Source organism: Idiotropiscis lumnitzeri, chromosome 6 (assembly GCF_059441095.1).
Source record: "Idiotropiscis lumnitzeri isolate Australia: NSW breed Sydney's pygmy pipehorse chromosome 6, RoL_Ilum_1.0, whole genome shotgun sequence".
NCBI lineage: Eukaryota > Metazoa > Chordata > Actinopteri > Syngnathiformes > Syngnathidae > Idiotropiscis > Idiotropiscis lumnitzeri.
In genome coordinates this window covers 20106411-20127582 of record NC_142396.1, presented here as the reverse complement: position 1 = coordinate 20127582, position 21172 = coordinate 20106411, and the positions used below count along the sequence as shown (strand labels likewise).

Here is a 21172-nt window from a genome sequence, read left to right as displayed (position 1 = left end):
CCTTTTGAATTCATTAAAATTGTGGAAATTAATTTTCTGAGGGTTAAAATAGATATGTCTGAGGATTAGATAAAGCCTCGTTCCAGTCCCAAAAAAAAGCAAATGGTACTTTCTGTATACCGAAACTTGAAAACAGGCAAATTTGGACCAAAACCCAATATAAGGCCATTCCACTTTGACAGGCCTGATTTCTCCATGGTGTGCCAAATGTACAAGACATTTATTTGGACTTGGAAGAGATTTTAAAGATGTGAGTACTGTATAAGTTATAATAGAACACCACAATCACACAACGCTACCAAATCATAGCTATTGTGATGCAGCCAGCCAATGGCTGAGGATGCACACGTGTCAAGTCATGGTTGGCAAAAAACACTTCAAAGTGACAGAAACAAATAGTTTTATTTTAAAAATATTCCACTGCTGATACAATACACTCATCATACTCATATATTTGCATAAAGTATACTCTTAACATAATATTTATAGTTTGATACATTTTTTTTTTATTGTCCAATAGCGGACATGGGGAATACTTCATGTAGTGTCTCGCGTTTAAAACACAGAAGCACTACAACAGACAGAATGGACATCATCAGCAGCTGCTGCCTGACTGAGCTACTGACTGACCGCCCGTCTGTCGAGGCCGGAATGGTGGCTGCGCTGACAATGGTACTGAGTGCTATTGAATTATAAACTCAAAAGAGCGAGTAATTACAAAGAAAAAAAAATAAATTAATGACTGCCCGTATGGAGACAACTAGTTTTAGTGGCATGTTTCAAAGTCATTGTCAAATCATTTATTATCCACTTCAATAGAATACAACACACAAGCTTTTATATCAAATTAATCAATTTATATATAGCCTTTGAGTATACGCGGAAAAATTTAATAGAAAAGAAATATCAAAATTCAAATGTACTAACATCCCTTTGATTAAATTAAAATATGTGGAATAAACTTAAATATGTAGTAAGCCAAAACAGGACTGAATATGATTGTGCATTAAAAGCCTTTAAAAATGTTTTTTAACTCAAACCGTAATTTATTTGTATTAATTACCGATAATCTCAGCATTGCATTGCTCTTTTTATGTTGCCATGAGAAAAGCGTATCCATTTCGACTGGTGACACTTGGCCAACAAATGTTTTCTAACACTTCCATATACGCGACCTTCTGGTTGCACTCGAGTGTTCAACTGTATCGTCTCCATACGGGCAGGCGGTGACATCTTCTCCATCGATATCTAATTTCAAAATAAACCCTTAAAGGAGCAGGCGCCCAGACGACGAGGTCACATTGAGATTTCAGAATCAATCACCCATGAGATTGCAAACCAAACTGAAGACCAGACACTCATGACCCTACTTCAAGATTATGTTGGGTTATTAAATGCTAAATGGACCAAATTCAAGAGTTTCTTGCAGTAAAATTTACCCTGGGGATGTGGACAGGAATATCAGGGCCACACTGATTAACATTGAGGGTGAAAAAAACAATACAAACTTTTTAAATTAACAAATATAACTTGTACTTAATATGGATTTTTTTCCCTCTTGAAAATTATACATAACTTTTCTTTTCAGCGTGACCCTAACACTCATTTGTAAATTGGCGCATCTCGTTAACCTTTCAAAAAAAAAAAAAATAAATAAAAGGGGTTGTGGATTTGCTGGAAGTGTCTCATTTTTCAGGGATCAGATTTACTGCATGTGAGTGACTCAAAATGATTTCAGCATCAGACACTAAAATAGTTCGTCACGGTGAACTTGTTTTCGGGTCTTTTTATGTCCCACTTGGATGCTAATTAGCTTGCCAGGAAGTCTTTGCCTGGACGCAAGTGTGCAAATGTCAAACTGAATGATGAGAAGCACTGTCTGTCTTTTTTTTGGGTCTTCAGACAGTGGAAAGTGTGTCAGCACAGAGTGAGCCTTAAAACACATCAGGCTCCTGCTCCTCAAAACCGTCTTTGCTTGCATGTGGAAGAGTTACAAGTGGGCCACGGAAATTTTTGTCCCCCATCAGGACTGGGAGCGAAAAACATATTGAAGTTCATCTTTAAAGGACCACCACGTGTAACTTTTTAGATGCTTTTTCAGTGAGTCGTTCAAACTCGTATGCAATTTAACAAGTGGTAGTTTTAGAGGGACGCAACAGCCAGATGTCGTCTTCGGATACACACAAAAGTGGAATACACTTCCTTGTGGAATTTTCGGGGTAAAGTGTCTTCTCAGCAATGATTCAAAGGGTTAACTGTTTCCCCATGTCAACTTTAACGCACACCGACACCACATTGTACAACAGCCGTGAGCCTCGATCCGCTGAATGTTTCAGAGTTTGGTGATGTTCGGAACCGACAGAGAAGCCCCAGAGCCAGTGCTCCAAAGAAGGTTGGCCGTCATCCGTCAGCGCAGGGAGCCCAACTTAACTGCTCTATTTGAGGAAAATCCAACAGTGGAAGGACCTAACACTGCAAAAGTGCTCATCGTTATATGTATTACGGAAATGCCTTCATTTGGCTTCACTTTGAAGCTCTGTGAATCCACTTTTTACATTTCTGTTTCATTCAGAATGACATGAATGACACGTTTGCAGAGTCGTGCAGTGCAGGAAACAGAAAAGATAATTGCAACAGGAAAGCCATTTCCTCTTGACTGAACTCTCTCTACCAGTGCTGGGATGGGGGGGGCTCTCTCGTTTTCTCTCTCGTTTTCTGCATGACGCCCTTCAGCTAGTTCACAAAGGCCAAGGCAGGTCGCTGAAGTCCACGGGGCCGCCCAAGCCGGCATCAGCCTCCAGAAGGGACATGATGACAGCCATGGCCGCCTCATCATTGCTGGGGCTGCTGGAGCCGGGCTCATCCATGATGTCGATACTCAGGTGGGAGTTGTCGCCTGAATTGAGGGATCCCAAAGACAATTACTCAGAGCGAGAGCAAAAAAAGGCATTTACAGTGAACTGCCACTCTAGCCAAGATTGTAAGTTTTTTTTTTACAGAATTGAGTAGCACGCCTTTAGTCCTCATTTGAGCAAAAGTTAGTGGAGCCCTTGCTCGATCACACCGCAATAGCGTTCTGCATGTCATGTCTAACTACAAGGGTATCATTTTGGGACTGAAATCACAATCTCAGGCAATGCGATTTGAAGATTGTTAAAGCTGCGGTTTGTGCTCCATGTGCTCGAAGCAGGTCACGTAGTACTGATTTAAAAAAAATAAAATAAAAAAGCGTGGCACTGTCGCTCATTGCCCCGGACATCATTTTTTTCGCCGTTGCTCGAGTGCTTGGCGCCAAGCTATCTTGCGCCGCTACAGTATGGACTTGAGTTGTACTATATGCAAGTCCGTGCACAGCAGCAGCAACCAGCTAGGTGATGACAAAAAACGCCCCGCTAACATTTGGTGTTTTAAACAAGAAGGCGACGCGTGCTAATCGCTAAGGTGAAATACAGCGGACCCAAAATAAGTACTTATTTAAGTCTCCAGTCGACTTCACAGATGTCGGGTTAGAAACGCGTTACGGTGGAGAGCCAGCAGCTCTAAACAGAAGTATTGCATTTCAACCAATATGTATCTAGACCTAAAATAAGACGACGGCTACATTAGCAATTGAGCAGACGCGCTTAGACCGGAACACAAAAACAGCTGATGTCATCATGACGGAGAGGGTCTATGTCATACGTATACTAAATATTTATCATCTCAAAAATAATATTTGCACCACAGAGTACTGGGTTTTGACATCTACACAACAATAGGTCTCCAAATTATATTTTTAATCAATTAAGCTTTGCTAAGGGACAATGAATTTATTGACGCATCGTATTTTCCGGGCCATAGGGCGCTCTTTAAAGTCCCGAATCGTCCCCAAAACAAACAAAGCGCCTTGTAAAGCGACGCGCCCATTATATGGACTAAGCATCACTCGCGACCATCAACCCTTTTACTGATTGGGCTGTTCGAAGTGCATGTTAGCACACCCTGCTGGACAAAGTCTGAGTCATCTACGCTTCTAATTGACCGTGACTTATACATAATGTGACTATGGTGTTTGGGTGATGGTGTAGGAGACAGCTGGACAAAAGGGCAGCTGTCCACAATGTTGTAGTCTGTCTTATCATTTATGTTATTGCAAGCGAGAAACGTCCCAGGTTTAGACAACAGACTGCAAAAAGCTCAAAGCACAACAGCACATCTCTCTAAACAACCATGTGATTGGCTCCCAAGAAGCCATTGCTATAATCTTTTTGTGTTATTTTTATTTCTTATATAGATGGCATGAGAGATGCATGTTTTGTGTTAATCTTATTTCTTTGTTTCATTGTTTGCTTGTATGCTGAGTTTTTTTTTGGTTTTGATTTGAAACCGTGACTCTAAGGAGTGTGGTGGCCAGTGAAGTCCCTCCCCTGACCTTGTCTAGTAGACTATTGCCAAGACACCTTTTATTGGTTAGAGTCATTGTTATTGGCAGTGATTCCTAATAGTTTCATGACATCTGTCATTGAAACGGGGTGATACCTCTGGCAACGATCCCTTAGGGGATTGAGTCCTGGTGAGCTGACATCAGCTAGCGCGAGCAGCTGAACTAGCGCGACGAGCAGCTAGGAGCAGCTGAGCTAGCGCCTTGTAGTGCGGTGCGCCTAGTATATGCATTAAATACGGAAATAGCACCCTCAACTGGTGTTGCGCCCTTTGATGCAGCGCGTCTTATGGTCGTAAAAATGCTGACATCGATGTACAACGAACATGTACATTAGTACGAAATGTGAAACATTTTGGGGTTAAAAAAAACACATTTTCATACACACAATCACACAAATACAAAATTATACTTGATAGAAATTATTTTTTCAAAACTTCAATCAAGAGAGATGATGGTCTCAATACGTTATTGACGGTCACTGGCACATAGTGTATTCCTGTAAAACAGTTTTGGCCTTTAAATTGGTTTTAATGTGTTTAAAGCATCTGGGAAGGGTTAAAACCTATTTTTAAAAAGTGGGTCGGAACATAGTGTATCCCCAGCGGCGAACTGAAATTGTTTGTGGATGTGAGACTCACTCATGATGGACTGGTTGGAGTAGGGGTAGCCGACAGAATCGGGCCCAGGAAGGATCCCAGTGCTGGCCAGCTCAGGTGTCCCGCCATTGTGAATCTATTAAGACGACATAACACAAGTATCAGTAACAGAACAAGAACACATTGAATGAAATATGACGCTTCGCAGCTTTGTCAGAGCATAGCGGAAGTTAAGACGATCAGTTGTGATGAGTGAACACCCCGACAAAATCGCAACGCATTTGAGTTTGTCGTCGGTATTTATTAAATGTTATAATATATTGATTCTTAATTAGGATTTACTAAATGTAATTAATAAATTAATTCAATGAAACAACATTAAAAGTGGCATCACATTTTTTTTTTTAATTCACCACATCCACAAATTGATTCAAGGTTCTCCACGGCATGACTATCTTAGTGGGAGACTTGACACAGGGCGGCAGGGACGCACTTTTGTGGCCTGTAAAGTACAGAAACATCACTAACGTAACTTGTGAGTAACATTTCAAAATGTCGCTCCAGATTGCTTTTCTCTTCTTTGCCAATGTCATTGGTGCATTGCAGCTCAAACAAACAAAAATAGCTAGAACTATCTGCCAGCAAATGCTGACCGCGAACAAGTTCCTGTGATGCAGGTCATGCGCCGCCCGCCACCATAGATTATAGATGATCTACTTTCTTTTAATACTTTTTTGTAGACTTTAGCTTAAATAGGCTGCTGTCCAATAATAATACGCCCCCACAATGTATTCCATCCGCACTCCCTCCTGTGCATGACGCTGGAGTGGGACAAGATGACTCACCTCGTCTTTTAGCTTACACACCAGAAATAAATGCATCCTGACAGAGAGTCACAGCTGCTGCACTGATCAACGTGGCCAAAAGGTAAGTCACTAATTTAGGGCACTTTGGAGGAAACCTCTAGCTGGAGCAGGGCTACAACTAACAATTTTAATCAGATTAGAAAAGCTTGAATTTTCATCCGATTATTAAAAAACAGAACATTATTTCAAACTGCAGAAAATGCACAAACACAAATGAATTAGGATTCAGTTTCTGTTTTGGTCCGAAACAAAAGGGCAAACATTTTTTTGCAAAGTCAAAGCAAATGTTTGCGAATGTTCAATTGTGATTGAACACAAAGTCTGTTGATTAATTGTTGATTTACCAGTGAATTGTTTAAACTCTAAACTTTAACACATTATTACAGGCATCACCAAATGGCAGACCGCGGTCCGGATCCGGACCGACAGATGGTTCGGACCGGACCCATGACCAATCTATGATGAATTTTTTTTCAGGGGGCATTCGCAAACGTTGACGCTGCAATTCTAGTTAATGCGGAAAAGGCGTCACTGATTTGAGCCAATCAGATCTTTTGTTTACGATCCACTGCCAATTGCACAGAAGACCGGAAGAAAGTGCTGCTGACAGTATGCCTTGCTAAAAAGTTAGCGTGTCGTTTTCAATGAATGGACGGAGAAATTTAGTTTTGTTCTGGCTGCAGCCGATTCTAAACCAGTGTGCATCATATGCTCCGAAACAGTCGCAACATTGCGAAGCGCCACTACAAAACAAAGCACCGCCCTTTTGTGCAAAGTTATCCGCTGACGTTTGAGGTGAGCGCACGCAAAAACATCGAACTTCGAGTGCAGTATAACAGATTTTTACATTTTCGTTTACATCCCAGCGGCATGCAAACGAATATTCAGTAAAAGTATCGTGGATTATGGGGAAACATAAAAAACGTTCAAGTGATGGGGAAGTTGTGAAGGAGTGCTTAAATGTGTTTGCACAAACATTATTTAAAGGAAAACACAAAGCCCAGATGTGTGAAATAATCGACCAAATCCCAATGGCCCTGACTCCGTTCCAACCCAGATTTAAGTCACTGGCAGGGCAGTCACAAATTCATTTTTCTCATTAAGAGAAGTTAAAAAAATATTCAAATGGTGTCAAAGCTCATTTTGAATTAGTTTTTCATGAGGACAGCCATTTTTATTGTGTACGGAACATGTTGACCTGTTTTCCTTTGATAATTAGGCTTTCCATTTGTTTTAGACTGATAACTCTTTGATTTAAGAAAAAAAGGTAAAAGATGTTAACTCAATGCTTAGCAGTTGATATATTTCTGCAGGAGATATTTTACAGTTTTTTCTGGAAGTGGCAAACTTAAGTTCCTGGAACGACATTTTCTTGAATGTCAAATAAACGCCTTATATTTGTTTGACTGGCAAAGATGTTTAATGGGAACATTGCTAAATATTTCGGATATAAGCGCGCTCTGTTGAAAATGACTAAATATTGAAACTATATAAAAATGTGAACATAGGCTAGACAGGGAAGTTGGACTTTGGTTCGGACCTTTTAATTGGAAAAAATTTTTAGTCGTGGACCTCTGTGACTTTTAATTGAATACCTCTGATTTATTATGTTCTCATAAGTAGACAAAAAAAAAAAGTTACAGACCATTTTTCCCTCCAAACCAAGGAGGGACATTTAGAATGGACGAGGCATTGATGCCTTCTTTTTATATGATCAAAATCATCTTTTTTTTAAGGTATATACACTTTTCAAAACTTTCATTTCTTGTAGATGCTACGCGTGTGTACTTGTGTTACCTTCTTTCCCCCAGGAGAGCAAGTGTCCGGCGGAGGGGTACTGGTGATGTTCAATGGGCTAGAACCACAGCTGGATGGGGAGGAGCCTCGGATCCTACGATCAAAACGGTCAATTATTTGTCAACAGGAAGAAAATATTAACAGAATCAGAAGCCAGCAAATAAAGCCACCCAGTGGGAAAAGCAAATTCATTTTTGCTGGCATGATTTCCTTGATGCACTACACTACACCATACAAACTGCAATTAAAGCAGTGCTAAACAATCAAAAATAGATTCAAAAATACATACAGTGCCATGAAAAAGCATCATATTTTTGTAAACATAAATCACACTTTTTTTTCTCCAGAGGTTGCAACGACACTGCGACTTTTCAAGGCTCATGTGCGACTTGTAATGAGCTCGGACTGGCATCGTAAATCCCTGTTCCCTAATCGCCCGCCACCATTTGTCGACAAGCCGTAATGCATCCAAAGTATTTGCCAAATGCGCCAAAATAAATGAGAAGAAACGGAAGAATGGTCATGGCAAAGAATGTATGATGTACAGCTTGGGCTGGGCAATTATGGAACAATTAATTAACTCAATTATGAGCTTGACATCACAATCATTCCAATGATTGATTAATTTCAAAACATTCTCGTAGCCTCATGTCGATTCACGCCTGCCTTTGATTCATGTCTATTCTTTGTATCATCAATGCACGAGCCGCAAAGGAGCACATTTTGGCTGGCTCACTGCTTGTACTATTCCAAAAAATGAGTTATCTAATATAGTCCACTTTCTCCTGTTTTGATGATGTGAAAACCTTATATCAGCCTACGAAGATTTACCACAGAAGACTTTGAATATTAATGTTTGACATCATCTCATGTGAACAACGATATAATCCTACCTTTGGATCTCCATCACTTCCTCTGCAATCATTCTTCCAATCTTTCCAGCTCCTGCTCTTGTGCCACCAGGTATACCAGGCACTGTCTGCAACGGCCGTCTTCCTCCACCTATAAGTTAACAGCAACCCAGAAGACGCGGGTTGAAACACAAGGCAGCGAGCGGTCAGTAGTGCTCGACAGGTTGCAGCTTCTTTAATGTGCCACACAACATTTTAAGTTTACCCTCTGAAGGAAGAACACTGTCCATGCTCTGCGGGGAGGCAGCAGATTGAGTGTATTCTGATCCTTCCATCATAGGACACCTGGAGTGAGACAACCATGTGGAAATGATCTCTTTCAAAACACGATTTTCGTACATCCTATGTTTGTCCTCTGCCACTTACGACACAACAGTGTTCGTGGAGACAATGTATTCCACCTCCTTGGTCCAGGGATTCATAAAGCTGAACCATCGGCTCCTCAGTGTGATGAAAGAGCCATCTTTGATCTTGAATTTGTAACAGTTCGTGTTAATCTTCTCTCTCATCTGTAGCACTACAACAGGAAACAGAACACGTCAAAGCCCAACAGTTCTGTTTGATGGCATACAACCACAAAATACTCATTAAAAGTTGGGGTGTCCCGAGCCGCTCATTTGTATCAGACCGTATTCCGATATCAGCAGCAACAACAAAAAAAACAGTAATGGATTTTATCGGACTGCATCCCAAGATGTCTGAAATTAGCACTCATAGACAAGCAGTTCTTGTATCCACCAGCGTCGAGAGCGAACATGCATTAGCCCACGTGATCAAAACCACTCCTGTGAGGGATTATTTAAAAAAATAAATAAATAAATAAAAATGATAAATAACACGCACTGCTGTCAATAAGATTCGTAGCGCATGCCTGCCACGGTGGTGAGCTAGCCTGGCGGTCGTGTGCTCGCCTAAGCAGCAAATTTCCACAATATACTACATATTTATGGGAAACGGTTTTATTAATATGCACTCTCCCTGTATACATTTAAAAATAAATAAATACAAAATAGAAATGTAATTGTTTTTTTGTTAGGGTTAGGTAACTAGTAACTGTATATATGCATCCATTTAATAGTCAGATGCAAACCATGTTTGGAATAAATGGGTTACATATTCTCTGACCTGCCGTTGCTGACTATTGTTAGTCGGTTTAACATGATAATTTGATCAAGTCTCTCTTCTAACAATTCCTACAAAAAATAAATAAATTACAGCATGTATCATTCCTGCTCTTAACATATCGAATGATATTGGAATCGGACATTATGCTAGGTCGCAATATCAATATCGGATCGGATATGGAAAGTGTTGTATCGGGACCCCCCTAATTAAAAGCAAAATAGATTTGCCAATGAACAAACCAAAATGATTTCATCATAATCAAAATAATAATTGTTCTGATGTTCATTGAGAAATTTATACAAATCCTTCACAGGCATAATCATCCAATGTCAAAGTAAGAACCATCATTTTTTTTATTTTATTTTTTTTTACAACGGAAACCAAACAATACAGCACCGGTGTGTGTGTGTGTCTGCGTGAACTCACAATTTGACCTTTGCCTTTAAATTTAAAGAGACACATTTTTTTGTCCAACTAAAAGTCCTACAACAGCCATGTCTAAAAGTTTTTGCCAGCACACTTCATTAGAACAGTAATCCACAGTTGAAACTTTCCAGGTTGATTTGAGTTCATCAAAGCAAGGCCTTTCCAAATACCTTGTCTGTGGCACTCTGCAAGATGGCCGATGTCATCCTGGTGGAAATACTCATAGAAGGATGTTCCAAGCAGCTCCTGGGGTAGGTAGGCGAGGATGGCGGTTGCTCTAACAAACAAACAAAAAAGGAAGAATTTAGACTTCATTTAGTAGCCACCGCTAATTAGAAAATAGCTCATCACAAAAACAGCAATGCCAAATCTTAATGCAATGGTTCGAAACAATTACTGGATTATCAAAATAATCATTGATTTATTTGATAATCAATTAATCGTTTCACTTGACACCTTTCGTGTAGACAGTGTGTTGAACATGCCTGCAGGAATACCCCGCTCAGTAGCCTACACTACTTCTCTTAACTACCTATATCAATGCTTTTGTTGAATTAATTTTAATTTTTGAAGCACATGTTGGGGTACATCTGGCAGCTCAACCCCAAACACAAGAGGTTTTGTCATCCATTCAAGACTAATTGAGCGCAATACAGAAATTGTGTTTTGAAAATGGCGATGACTATGAAGACTGTCAAAGCTTGATCTAATAATGTGCATTGCGTCGGCTCACCTCTGGTCAACGAAGACAAATTTGCCATCAATGGCATGCCGGGAAACATACTCGGTGGGCTTGACTCTGATGTCCGCCAAGCTGGGCTGGGGGACAATATGTGGGTGGAGTCGACCAATGGCTACCAGGCAGCTCAAGTTGCAGCCTTCATTGTCAGGCTCATTGTCTTCATCAAGACCCATCTTTGTGGGCGGCCAACTTTTTAGGTATCCTGTGCTATGGATGGTGCAGAAGCTCTTGCGATCAGCTGTGTTGAGAATACAACAGGTAATTGTAAGAATTAAAGAATTTATACATCAAATTAAACATGCATACATATACATATATATATAATCATACACATATATACACATATATATATATACACACACATATATATATATATATATATATATATATACACACATATATATATACATATATATATATACACACATATATATATATACATATATATATATACACACATATATATATACACACATATATATATACACACATATATATATACACATATATATATACACACATATATATACACACACATATATATATACACACATATATATATACACATATATATATACACATATATATATACACATATATATATACACATATATATATACACATATATATATACACATATACATATACACATATACACATATATATATACACATATATATATATATATATATATATATATATATATATATATATACATATACACATATACATATACACATATATATACATACACATACATATACACACACATATACACACGCACGCGCACACCCCCCACACACACACATACATACATACATATATATATGTATATATATACAAACATATTACATTTATGCAAATTTTGTAATCGCCGAGTGCAATAATCATAATCATAATTAAATTTTGATTAATTGCAGAACCCTAGCTCATGGGTGTGAATACATTCGCAACCCACTGCATCTGACAACAAGAATGAGGAGTATCACTCAATAGCAACTGGTAGGTGAAGGCCCAGTCAACGAATTGACTTCACATCCATTTCCAACATCCCGCCTTGCATTAAAATTAACCTGGGGATGTGAAGAGCAAATATTTATCAAATTGTATTACATTGCTCTCCTACACCCTCATCAATACCTTAAAACGGGCCGTTGATGGTGCCCTTTAAGATCAAGTTTTCCATTTCACATTTTGCAATACATTTCTTTTATAATTTCATTAAATACGCATGCACTTAGGGAGGCCGATTTCCTTTGTTGTGTAATGTCGTGTGCTAAGTGAAGTGTGAGTCCTGCTATAACAAGGATGTGGCCTTTTAAAAATAGAAAGCGAGACAAAGAGACTAAGAGTTTCCATAAGGTGGCATCTCAAATCACAAGAAATGAAAAATATGAAGTGGAAATAAAAAAATACATCATATATGACATAAAAAGAATAATGAGGATATATATATATATATATATATATATATATATATATATATATATATATATATATATATATATATATATATATATATATATATATACACACATCTATATATATATATAGATATATAATTGTTTGCAATATACTACCTTTTTTCTTTGAGCAGGTTGAAGGAAAGTCTTTATCCTCTACTTTGACAGAAGGCCTGTTGCACTTCATTCTACAGAAAAATGACCGTCTTGCACCAGAACAAAGTCTAGATGGCCCAGGCGTGATGTCTGTCTTCACTGGAAGACCAGCTACACATACAAAAACAAACAAAAAACAACACACTGTTTAGAAATCAAAAGTTGATAAACATCAAACATTTGTAGATAATATTACAACCAATATTAAAAGGGTGAAAATGAATCACGTATATAATCTTGTATAGTATAAAATACAATTGTTTTAAAACATTTTTTTTCAATACTTGAGTGTGAGAATTATTGACCAGGGTGCACCCCGCCTACTGCCCCAAGACATCGGATTGCTCCAGCACGCTCGCGACCTTTGTGAGGACAATCGGTACAGATGCTTGGACGGATGCTTCATGCATCACCAGCTATACTGACTAGTATAACTTTTAATCAACACCCGTCAAAATGTCATCCACATTAATTTAATTTAGAAGCCGGCATTGTGTCCATACGTGCAAATATAGACTAAGCATTCATTACAGTCAATAGAATATACCCAACACTAACAAATGCAAAAACTGCTAATATGCACATTCCATAATATCAGATAGAGAGCAGAAGAATAGTTGAGAGGCACATTAAAAACAGTGAGAAGATATTAGCTTACTTTTAGCATCTATAAGCCTTTCACGAGGGGCTGTATCGGAAGAAGACAGTTGTTCTTTGACCTTAGCAATGTCCTTGGGATGCAAGTAGTCAAAGAGACTCTGACCTATGAGGTCATTCTGGAAAAAAAGAAAGCAACACAAACGTCATTTGTGTCACTTGGTCATTACGCTAACTCACAAAGCACGTCTTACACAGTATTACTGTACATCTATTGAGTAGCTTCATACCCAGACTACTAAGCATGGAAGAATGTCAAACAATTAATCCAACTTTCCAACATCACAAGTATTTTACATAGGATATTACACACACTCAATGCATACCTGGCTGTAGTTAAGAATCTTGTAAACTGATTCCGAGACAAAAAGAATCTTTCCGCGATCACATCCAACCACAAACAGGAAGCCATCAGCAGCCTGCATTATGAAACAGATAATACACGAAAATAAAGATTTGGATTTTGGAACCAGGTCAGCATACAATAAATGTTAAACAATTGAGTAAACCACCAGACCCCTTGGGAACATATGTTCCATCATTTGAACAATGGCTATCAATCATGGATAATACACTGTACTTGACACGACGGCTTCATATTTAGAATGAAACTGACGGAAAATCTCTCTTTGGACAACTGTGAGGAAAGGCTGGCACTACAAAAATAAATTGTTCATAAAAATTAACACAATTTGATAACAACACAGGCTTCTTTGACAGTTTGTTCTATTATGTTTTATAACTCTTGGGTATGAGCAGTGTTATCTTGAAAAAACAATAAGTATAGTAAAGGTTGTTAAAAAAGACAGCTCTAAAAATGTTCTTTTTTAAATAATTGGGTAAAGAAAAACTGCATTTTTCCATTGAATGGAATCTAATTTATTTTTAAATTAAATATAGAATAGTTTGGTATATTAAAAATGGTGTACCATGTTACGCTAAATTAAATAAATACATATGTTAAATTAATACATAAACATTCACCTTCTTTTGTTTTAATTCTTCTCAGTAAGTCAAGTGTTCCATTACTGGTTAGCTATTTTCAGAGCAGAACAGTTGTACTGCTACCCATGCCGTCCTTGGGGTTAACTAGTACCCATTGGAACAATTTTTTTTTAATTAATTTTTTATTATTTTTTTAAATCGACAACAAAAACGAATGGGTGTGAGTATTCTGGAGTTAGCACCGTTGCTATTTCCTCTTCATCCCTCCCTCAATCCTGTGTACAGAAACAAAAAACACGATGGCCTCTCATCATTAAGTTAAGAGCGGCAGATCATTTGGTGATCTCTGCAGGCATCCAATTATATTGTGCTCTGCCCTCAAAAGAGAAGAACTGTGACTGTTTGAGGGGTTATTGAAGTCTTGACTTGATAAAACCACGGTAAACCATCAAACCAGTACACGGCCCACGCCTGGCGTCAATTATACACGTTCTCCACCCCCCACGCTAATGACAGTTTTTTTTCACTGTGTAGCACTCACCCTTAGTATCAAATGTTTTAGCTCATCATCAGAAAGGAAGGAAGGCTTGTAGTTGGCCTCTGTATATGGATTTGCTGCTCCTGCATGCAAGAGTAAACAGTTACTACAAATAAGGAAGGAATAATGTGGACATGAGCACAGACCGCTGTGAGATCCCTTTAGTTTCTGTAGAAATAATTATTCTGCATAAAGATTGACATTTTTGAGTACCTAAATACAGCCCCGTATAGAGATTTAATGGAGTCCTGTCCCAGTACTTTTGACGCTTTAGAAATGTTTCTCCACTTAGCCAACTCGTTTTATTTTTGATGAAATCTAACTAACACTGACATTGCGGCAACGTGATAAGTGATTAGCAGTGAGGGGGAAAAGGTTGATCAAAAGTTGAGGTCTTGGGTAATTGAGCTGACTAGAATAGTAACCATTGAATAAAAGGACTAATGACCACAGACATATTTTGGCATCACACATCACGGTAAATGGAAAATGGTAAATAGGCTGGCCGGTATAGCGCTACTGTACTCAAAGCGCTACACACTACTAGAACTTGATTAAAAACGAGTAGGAGAGAATTGGTGGGGATTCATGAAAAAATAATTAGCTATTTTGTTTTTCTAGAAATTGCTTCAAAAGTAATTTGGAATAATATAACATTTATGTTCCAATACTGCTTACTGCACATTAGTGTTAACTTGGGATGCATGATAACCATCATCCCCATTATTATTGGCTTCAGTTTAGCAATTCAAGAACGAAGATGAAAATCTAATGCCAATGAAGCTGTATTTTGCTGTCGGTACGTTTGGATTGACATAACGTTGTTCTTTTAGCTTGAATTCGGCCTGTCGCCAATTCTCCTCTGATCTCCCTCAAAACAACACCATGTTTGTCGATCATGAACTCATCTGTATGCACCCGCCGTTTGCCATTCATTTACTGTATTGTTTTTATCAATCACTGAAATATGGCTAAACTTTACATTTGACAAGGCATTCAAAAAGTATTTCTTTTAAAAAAAACGCGCAATTCTAGAAACTGTTGTTTATTTTATGATAGTGATGTTATGATGATATTTGGTTAGGACAAAGCATTTATTTCTTCCATGTGCACACAAACTACAGTTAATTCTATATTTTACAAAAAATAATTGTTATGTTATATCAATGTAATTGTTGTTATGGCAGCTATTGATTTGGACGTTGTACAACAATCGGTAGTAAGTGATGTAGTCCATTCTCACCTCTGAGTGTCTTCATGTGCTGAACAGCCATGCGAAGTACTGTGAGCTTGTCCAGTTTACGGGACATGGCATTACATGTGGGCACCAGTGATGCCAGCTCATCAATAAAGCTGTTCATCTTGTCCCTTCGACGCTTCTCAATTTGGCTGTGCGCCTCTCTGTGAAGAAGCATAGATGAAATTAAAGCATTAGCATTAATACATCTCTTCAACCGAAGACAAATTCATCTGCCTATATTGCATACGTGACTCAGACAATGCTTATTATCCATTCTTTTGTCTAGGAGGTGGGTGCATTAATTTATCGATCAATCGACAACTAATCAATCAATAAATTAATTGATAATTATTTAATAGACGATTCATCGTTGAGATAACTATTTACAATTATTCAAATCCTCAGAATTTCAGCTTCTCAACAGGAAAGCAGACTAATTACGTGGATTGCATAAATAAAACTTTGGGGGAAAAAAAATCAACAATGCCTATGTTACGAACAAAATCAACCACTGAATCATAATTTAATATACACTAATGTATTTTCTGTACTGTCAATTTGAAACAATCTCATGTTTTAAATGAAGAGAAATAAATAAACATGAATTTTGTTTTTATCCTGTTTATCAATTCATCAACAGAATAATTGATTATTAAAATAATAATCCTACTTTGTATTACGCTATAAATTGGACTAAACACCTCAAAAGGCACAAGCTACTAGGGCTGGGCGATAAACTGAAAATTTACCGTTACAGAAATGTATTAGAATGACCGACATCATTTTGCCCATGTCGGTAAATTCGGTGTCTAAAAAAAAAAAAGAAAAAGAAAAAGAAGTCTTTTCTGTCTGCGGCGATGTTCATGCCTCTTTAAGACGGCTACAGCGCATGTAGTCACGTGACTCATGTGCTGTAGAAGAATGTAAACAGAAGACGCGTTCGTAGCTGGCGATTCAAATCCTGAAGCGGCTGACACGGCTGCAGACGAAGTAACGTTAGTTGAAATTGTCCCGAAAATAAATTTGACATCTGTCGTTTGGAAATGTTTTGGGTTCCATAAAGACGATGTTTGAGCAAAAGAACATGAACTACAAAGTGCGTCGTAAGCACCTGAAACAGCGCGTCCAACCTTTTCTTTTTCACCACCTACAACACAACCATGCTGTTGACTTGGAGCTTGTGCTAAAAGTTCAAAGTGAAAAGCAAGGTTGGACAAGTGACAACAGCTCATAACGGAGGCGACACCATACGATGTCGGTGGTGGACGCGATAGCCTAGCACATAGCTAAAGATAGAGCTCCTCTAGTTACAGTGGAGCGTACAGGATTTAAACGCCTCATGAACGTAGCCGACAAGAGATACGAAAATATTTGCCGAAAACAGCACTTCCCGATATGGACAACATCGGGACGGGAGCGGAGACATGTCAAGCAATTTGCACCCACATCCGACTTGTGGTCGAGTCGCAACATGGATCCCTGTTTGAGCCTGACTGTGCAGTACATAGACGACAAGTGGCGACTGCGCACCAGAGTACTCGAGACGGCACATTCTCCTGATGATGCACACTTGTTTATTTGGCATTGGCATTCCAATGACTTTTTTTTCATTTTATTTAGCATTTTGTTTACAGGCGACTAGCTCCTTTGCACATGGCATAAATTTATATTGTTTACAAGATACCTTTACGCAAATCTAGGCCTTTGCAAATGGCATTACAGCATCTCGGCACAATCTATTTGCAGGAAAAGATTTTGCGAGAGGTACCCTTTTTCTCCTGTTCTTTGTGACATTGTTCAAGTCATGCAAAGCATGCTATTTTGAATGTTTATTCAAATGATTTTTGTACTTTACTTTTCATTGAAAGTAATGTGTACCAGTTGGTCAATAAAAAAAAGCAGTTAATATGCATTTCCTGCATTTATTTTGATTTTGGTCCTCAGGGGGAATTTATCGTGCATTTATCGTCATCGAGGTAAAATTGCCCAATTTATCGCGATATTGATTTTAGGTCATATCGCCCAGCCCTACAAGCTACTACCATTTTTTTTCCACACTAAGTCGCGACTATAAATTTGATGTGAATTGTATATTATATTAAAATTAGAGCTCGGACTGGCACCCAAAATCCACATCCTTTTCTGTCCATGACCGCCAGATTCTTAGTACTTGCGGTAGTGCACCATAATTGGCCTACCACCAAAACAGTAGATTAAATGGAAGAAGAAATGGCAAAAGAAAAAAAGAAGAAAAAGGAAAGGAAGGAGAATTGATAGTCATAGTCATGCATTACTACCAGAAGCCACATAGTTTATTACATCCTAAAACAAGGAGTGGCAAAGCGCCAAAAGTCTATGCCAACCGGCAAAAGAAATTTGAAGAAATGGAAGCATAAAGAGAAGCGTAGTCATGGCAACAATTTCTTGACGTATAACTAGTTTAGCAAGAAGGGTTCCTTACGCCATAACAAGGATTTATAACAGGGCCTGACCTATTTATCGGCAAATTATGGCCTTTCAAACAATAATAGGCAAAATGGCCGATGTATGCCGATTTTTTTTTTACCTTTCTGTACTCTATTTACTTATTTAAGCATTCAACTGGTTTCATTATTTATTACACATGTGGAGCTGTCCTACACAAAGCGAGTCTTAATTTTAAAAAGCAATGTTCAGGTGAGCAATGAAAGTTGTGCAAGGAATTGACATTGGATGTCACTATTTCATTAATTAAATGGATTGCACCGCACAATGAATTCAAGGAACCAAAAAGTAACTTATTTTTTTTAACAATACATTTTTGTAACAATTTAGTTGACCCCGTCAATTCAAAGGGAACGGGGACCAGGCCGGCCAGCAAATAGCAAACATCTGCCATAATTGACAGCCATTGGGTCAGAAAAAAATGTTTGAGACCTGATTATCTGGTCATCTGTCTTTTTTCCTGCAATGACGTCAAAAAGTCCATATCGGTCAGACCCTAATGTACAGCAGCAAAAGATGCTACAAATTCTTCCTTTGGCTATAAAGTCACACTTCCCACATTCAAATTAAGGTAAGCAATTTTACTAAAATGATAAACATTCCTGTAGTTCGAAGTGGATGTTTCAGATGCAAACGGAACTTAACGCAGTCAACATGGGCCGTGTTATGAAGTAAACTCTGAGTGTGTCGGTGTTGGGAGCGGTAGAGAGGCTTCCCCTCCCATTCATTTCTGAACGCAGCCTATATTATAAAGCAATCAGCAACTCGTGCTCGAACTGATTTCCTTGTACTGCAGCACTCCTTTTTGGGGCACTCAGAATAACAGAACTGCACATTTGACAAAAAAAAAAGTTCCCAAACAGTCGGAGTAAAATAGTGCGCACTTGAGCCATATTTCCGAGCGCACCCACGATCAGGGAACGTAGCCTTTGGGGTGCGAGTCAGAGCACTACTGTTCTTGGTCTCGGGCTTTTGTAAAATAAATATCCCGCAGAAAATGTGACTTATACTCTTCTAGTCTGACAAATTCTGTACTCTTACGACAGAATACTAAACGTAGGAATCTAGAGCCTCTCCTGATTAGTGACCCTCTTAGCAAACACACTGTTCTAATAAGGCAAACGACAATATATGAGGGCGAAAAAGCACAACTGTACAGAGAAAGAAAAAAAGTTATATACCTGGCATTCTTTATTCGGCCCGGTTGGTCACTGAGAAAAGAAAAATATTTACAGTGAAAAAAAAGATCAGATAAATATTCTTTAAGGGTTGCCGTTTTTAGCCAATTTGAAACCTGACAATCTACTTAAAGAGGTTTTGTAACAACTCTCAATATTGTACAACATACTTCCAGATATTTTAACAGGACAAGTTTTGATCAAAATCGCGATTTTAGACAATTGTCAAAACTTGCAGTCTCCTCACCGACGCAGAATTTGTTGTATCAATTATTACTCGCATAATCGCAGTATCCCTCCTCTGCAGTCAGGATCACAAATCAGAAGCAACATGCAACCTGTGACAGGTCATGCAACCCAATCAGCTCTGAGCGGCTTCGCGCAAACTAAAGGGAAAACTTGGAACTAAAACATGCTGCACTGAGGCACAAGTAACAAGCTGCATTTGCTAGCTGGCTTGGCTCAATAGATCCTCTGCTCTACGTAACTAGGCCTCACCAACGCGACGGCAAATAAACTACACTTCTGAAAAACATCGTTATCACTTAAGGCGGACGAAGAGTAGCAACACCGACAGCTAACGCTCATCGCTAAGCTAATAATGTGCCGCCAAGCACTAGAAAAATTGCTTTGGTGTGTAGTACACGCTTCACAGTAGTCTGGTTGAACCGCATTTAAGCGAAGAGAAACCAGCTACGAACAACAAATGAGCAGTTAATTAAGAAATGTGTTGAGTGAAAATGATTTCATAGCAATAGTAACACAGCAAGCACACGGCTGGCAAGACCAGAAATGAGTCAGCTCCATCAACCAGGTCAAGGTGCTTAGAAAGTCAAACGTATGTTGTTATATTTATATCAGAAATGTATTTTTGTTTGCTCTTTTTGTGAACCCCAGAGAGCTGGGTTTTGAGATCGACACAATATATCAAAATGCCTTTTTTTTTTACATTTTCAATCAATTTAACTTTGCTAAGAGATGCTAATTTATTTCATTACATAGAAAAATTGGACCAGTTTACATGAAAATGCAAAATTTGAATGAAAACAATTAGAAGAAAAATTCTGCCTCTTTTAAACAGAAATATTTTTTTTTCCCAGAATTAATTTTTTTTACATTGTATTTTTTTCCACTAATATTACAATAGGTACCATTTCTGTAAAGGGGTTAATTTTCAACCATGATATGAATTTGATCCGATATCGCTCCGCCCTCAGTCTCCGCCTGAAGCAAAACTATGAAAAACTATTTATATACAATCTGGCATTTATGTACAATGAACAGGTTGAAATATTTTTGGTTACAAACAAAATATATTTTCTCATACAGCATTTCACAATTACAAATTATATATAGTATATACTGTATTTGTCGTTCTTGCTTTCTTCAAAAAGAAAAAACTTGAAAAGCACTGCCTCCATTACACAGCCTCTTTAGTGATATTGCGTTATAAGAATAGCTTTTAATGTTTTGATTGTGTGATGTACAGTTGCGACAGAAATGATCAGCCCCTCCTTATGAAATCAGACAAAAGTCTTGATTTCTTGACGTAAATTAAAATCAACAACACGTGCTTGTTATTTGAGAAACAAATACACGACAAAGACGAATCAACACTATCTGTC

General features: G+C 38.2%; 1 protein-coding gene across 2 annotated transcripts in view; it reads right to left on the bottom strand.

The window, feature by feature from the left end:
- Positions 1–383: 383 nt before the first annotated feature.
- Positions 384–21172, bottom strand: part of bmal1a (basic helix-loop-helix ARNT like 1a) — a 35728-nt gene continuing 14939 nt past the window's right edge. The window contains exons 7-20 of one of the 2 annotated variants that reach the window (XM_088298161.1): positions 19551–19580; positions 15889–16046; positions 14649–14728; positions 13489–13581; positions 13164–13281; positions 12467–12616; positions 10878–11124; positions 10315–10421; positions 8960–9110; positions 8799–8878; positions 8576–8684; positions 7683–7776; positions 5062–5155; positions 384–2896 (exon numbers count right to left, since the gene is read on the bottom strand). In XM_088298161.1, coding sequence (XP_088154287.1) covers positions 2739–2896; positions 5062–5155; positions 7683–7776; positions 8576–8684; positions 8799–8878; positions 8960–9110; positions 10315–10421; positions 10878–11124; positions 12467–12616; positions 13164–13281; positions 13489–13581; positions 14649–14728; positions 15889–16046; positions 19551–19580 — 1669 coding nt within the window. In that variant the 3' untranslated portion in view covers positions 384–2738. The remainder of the gene's footprint in view (positions 2897–5061; positions 5156–7682; positions 7777–8575; positions 8685–8798; positions 8879–8959; positions 9111–10314; positions 10422–10877; positions 11125–12466; positions 12617–13163; positions 13282–13488; positions 13582–14648; positions 14729–15888; positions 16047–19550; positions 19581–21172) is intronic. The other variant, XM_088298162.1, reaches the window with a different exon arrangement.